Source organism: Rattus norvegicus, chromosome 4, assembly GCF_036323735.1.
Source record: "Rattus norvegicus strain BN/NHsdMcwi chromosome 4, GRCr8, whole genome shotgun sequence".
NCBI classification, from domain to species: Eukaryota; Metazoa; Chordata; class Mammalia; order Rodentia; family Muridae; genus Rattus; species Rattus norvegicus.
This window is the reverse complement of record NC_086022.1, coordinates 53,413,636-53,417,155: the sequence shown is the minus strand read 5'-3', so window position 1 is coordinate 53,417,155 and position 3,520 is coordinate 53,413,636. Positions and strand designations below refer to the sequence as shown.

Genomic DNA, 3,520 nt, shown 5'->3' with positions numbered 1-3,520 from the left:
ACAAAGCAAAGGTCATTGCGGCCATTGTATGTTTCTAAACACATTTCACACTTTCTCTCCCAGTCCCATTGTGTGCAAAGTCCACATTTCAACCAACCCATCCCTTAATTACGAGCTATTGTTTCATTATTTCATTTCCTACTCTTTTGCATTTTTACTAAAACTTCAAAAGCAGATATTTTCTAATTGTGATCCTATGTGTTGGTAGAATTTTCAAAATATATCCTATTTTTCTTTGCACCACAGAGTTCAGTAGGTTTTGAAGGTTTATGCTTAACAACTGAATGTTTCGTGTTAGATTACTCCTGCTTTCCCAATCTTGAAATACTAAATGTCCATCCAGGCTTGGAATTCATAGACTTAACCACTTTGGATTTGTTTCTCTCACTATCTACCAATTACTCGAATCTGTCTGTCACTTTTGAAACCACTAATTAAATAGTTGGTGCTTATTTAAATAGTGCCCAATGTCAAGAGAAAATGCATTTATTCTCTAGCCTTCGTGCATATCTGTGAATTGTATACACCTTTAGAAGTGACATTCTTTACTGTCAGTGAGATGGTTCTCTTCCAATTTATCTGGGAAAAGTGACATAAGAACCTAGCTATGGAAGGAGAAACAAAAGAAATATTAATGAAACAAGAACAATTTCCAAAACACTGGAAATATGTAATGAAGACATTGGAATTAGCAAAAGAGTAGTAGAGAAGCAAACATACTTCATCTCCATTGGGAGGTCGAGAGAGACTGTGTGGTGGTTTCACTGCAATTTGTCATCTCTGAGTTGAGAGATTCAGCACGGGCTTTAGAAATCGAGCTTCAACAGATGGAGGCCAGAAGCTTTAGGAATGATGGGTGGAATTTCCAAACAAAGACTTCAGTTACCTTTTTGATTTCCCCTCACAATTTGGATGCAGTGCTCACATCCCCAACTGTTGGAGTGCCTGCAAACGGGATTCCGAGGCTGGCAGTAGCATGCCATTTGACATAATGGAAACGTTACCCAAGACATTAGTGCAAGTAAAGGATCCATATTTTCTAGTGCTCAAGTTTTAAATTTGTATATTTTCAGAAACATTATTTAAAAATGGAAAGATACCCAAAGGGCACCTTGAGCAGATGAAGAGGTGAAGAAGAAAAATCAACATGCATACATAATGGCTTTCTCTTTATGAAAATAATCAAATGATCTTAGGATCAAGAACCCACAGCCAAACAAGATTTTCATGCATCCCTGTGTGAATTTAACCCAATAATCAAAGCATAGACAAATCCTGTAGATAGGGAAATGACTATGTCAAAAATGAGTTAGGAGGATTTGCATCTGCAAAGAGGTGCTCTCTTATACCGAGAGTGGCAAGAACACATTCCTGGTTCATATTTGGAAAGTGGTACAGAACTGCTGAGTGTTTGGCCTGGAAAAGACTTCAGAGTAGAAGCATGGTGCCAACCCAAGTCACCATCTTCTCTATCATCATGTATGTGCTTGAGTCCTTAGTCATAATTGTGCAAAGTTGCACAACGGTTGCAGTGCTGTTCAGAGAGTGGATGCACTTTCAAAGACTGTCGCCGGTGGAAATAATTCTCATCAGCCTGGGCATTTCACATTTCTGTCTACAGTGGACATCGATGCTGTACAACTTTGGTACCTACTCTAGGCCTGTCCTTTTATTTTGGAAGGTATCGGTCGTCTGGGAGTTCATGAACGTTTTGACATTCTGGCTAACCAGTTTGCTTGCTGTCCTCTACTGTGTCAAGGTCTCTTCCTTCTCTCACCCCGTCTTCCTCTGGCTGAGGTTGAAAATTTTGAAACTGGTTCTCTGGTTGCTATTGGGCGCTCTGATAGCTTCTTGTTTGTCAATCATCCCTTCTGTTGTTAAATATCATATCCAGATGGAATTACTCACCCTAGATCATTTACCCAAAAACAGTTCTTTGATTCTAAGACTGCAAATGTTCGAGTGGTATTTTTCTAATCCTTTCAAAATGATTGGGTTTGGCGTTCCTTTCCTCGTGTTCCTGATTTCTATCATCTTACTCACAGTCTCGCTGGTCCAGCATTGGGGGCAGATGAAACACTACAGCAGCAGCAGCTCCAGCCTGAGAGCTCAGTGCACTGTTCTGAAGTCTCTTGCCACCTTCTTCATCTTCTTCACATCCTATTTTCTGACTATAGTCGTCTCCTTTATTGGCACCGTGTTTGATAAGAAGTCATGGTTCTGGGTCTGCGAAGCTGTCATCTATGGTTTAGTCTGTATTCACTTCACTTCCCTGATGATGAGCAACCCTACACTGAAAAAAGCACTCAGGTTGCAGTTCTGGAGCCCAGAGTCTTCCTAAGGCAGGGAATTCAGTGAAGCCTCTGGGGTAAGGAGGCTTTGCATTGGCACAGTTCTTAGAGTGAAATGCAAACGTGGACACGAACTTCATTCTCTTTCATGTCCACAGATGGATGGATCTATAAATCATCACCAATCTTCCCTGTATTCTGACCCATCCTTTTCCTGTCCTATCCATAGTCCCCAGGTTGGTTTTGATTTTTCTCATGATCACACCTTAGCTTTAGCCACCGTTGCAATATCAAACATGATCTATATGTTACAGCCAAAATCATTCTCACAATTGTCAATTGCTTCACAAATTCAGATAAATCCCCCTTCCTGTCAGGAATGTATTGTCTGTGCATTCAATGCTCACCATGCTAAGCCATTCATTCCCTTCCTAACTTGAGTTTAAGAAGAAAATGTCTTACTGTTGCCCATGTCCTATTGTGCTGCTTCTGGATGTTTTATGCAGTGATTTAGACACACGCCCTTGCCTGTCTCCAAATACTGGCCCTTTATTCCTTTATAAGTCTAGTAGAAAATGAACTCGTCTTTACTTCATTGACGAAGACATTGTATTCTTCCCCAAAATAGTGTTTAACTACTCTAGTCTCATCCATAATATCCCTAAATATCAGTGATTTCAGTGAGTAAAACCTGACAACAGTTATTGCTTTGACTCTTAATTCAATTGTGCTGTAACATAGAGGAAACATTCTAGAACATTTCCATATTAATTTGTGCTTGTAGCAAACCAAAATTCTCCCCAGTTGGGTAAAAATATCAAAAGCACAGAGTAATCAATTTTGAAATCACTCAGAAGACATCATTGTTCTATATATGTTTTTTTTAAACTTCCCTCTAACAAGTATCAGATCTTTGCCTTTACAGGGTCTGGTCTTACCATGACTATATTTTATCACCATGACCTATTTTCTCTTCATCTCTTTGTTTTCACTAACTCAGTAGCAACCAAATATCACATTAATAGCTAACTCTGGGCACTTATTTCTCAGCCTTTATCTATTCCAGACACTTTCAATGTATTTCTGCTAAACACAATGACATCTCTTTTTGTGTTCTAACGACAAGGAATCATAACTTTCCAACTTTTATACATGGTAGACATATTTGGTGAACTTAACTTCTGACTCTTTCTTTAGAAGACTGAAACTACTCCGGAAAGCAAGCCTTC

General features: G+C 39.2%; 1 protein-coding gene across 1 annotated transcript; it reads left to right on the top strand.

Annotated features, from left to right (window-relative positions):
* The first annotated feature begins 1,441 nt into the window (after positions 1-1,441).
* Positions 1,442-2,341, top strand: Tas2r118 (taste receptor, type 2, member 118). Its single transcript, NM_023994.1, has one exon. The coding sequence runs from the start codon at positions 1,442-1,444 to the stop codon at positions 2,339-2,341; it is 900 nt and encodes a 299-aa protein (NP_076484.1).
* Positions 2,342-3,520: the final 1,179 nt, after the last annotated feature.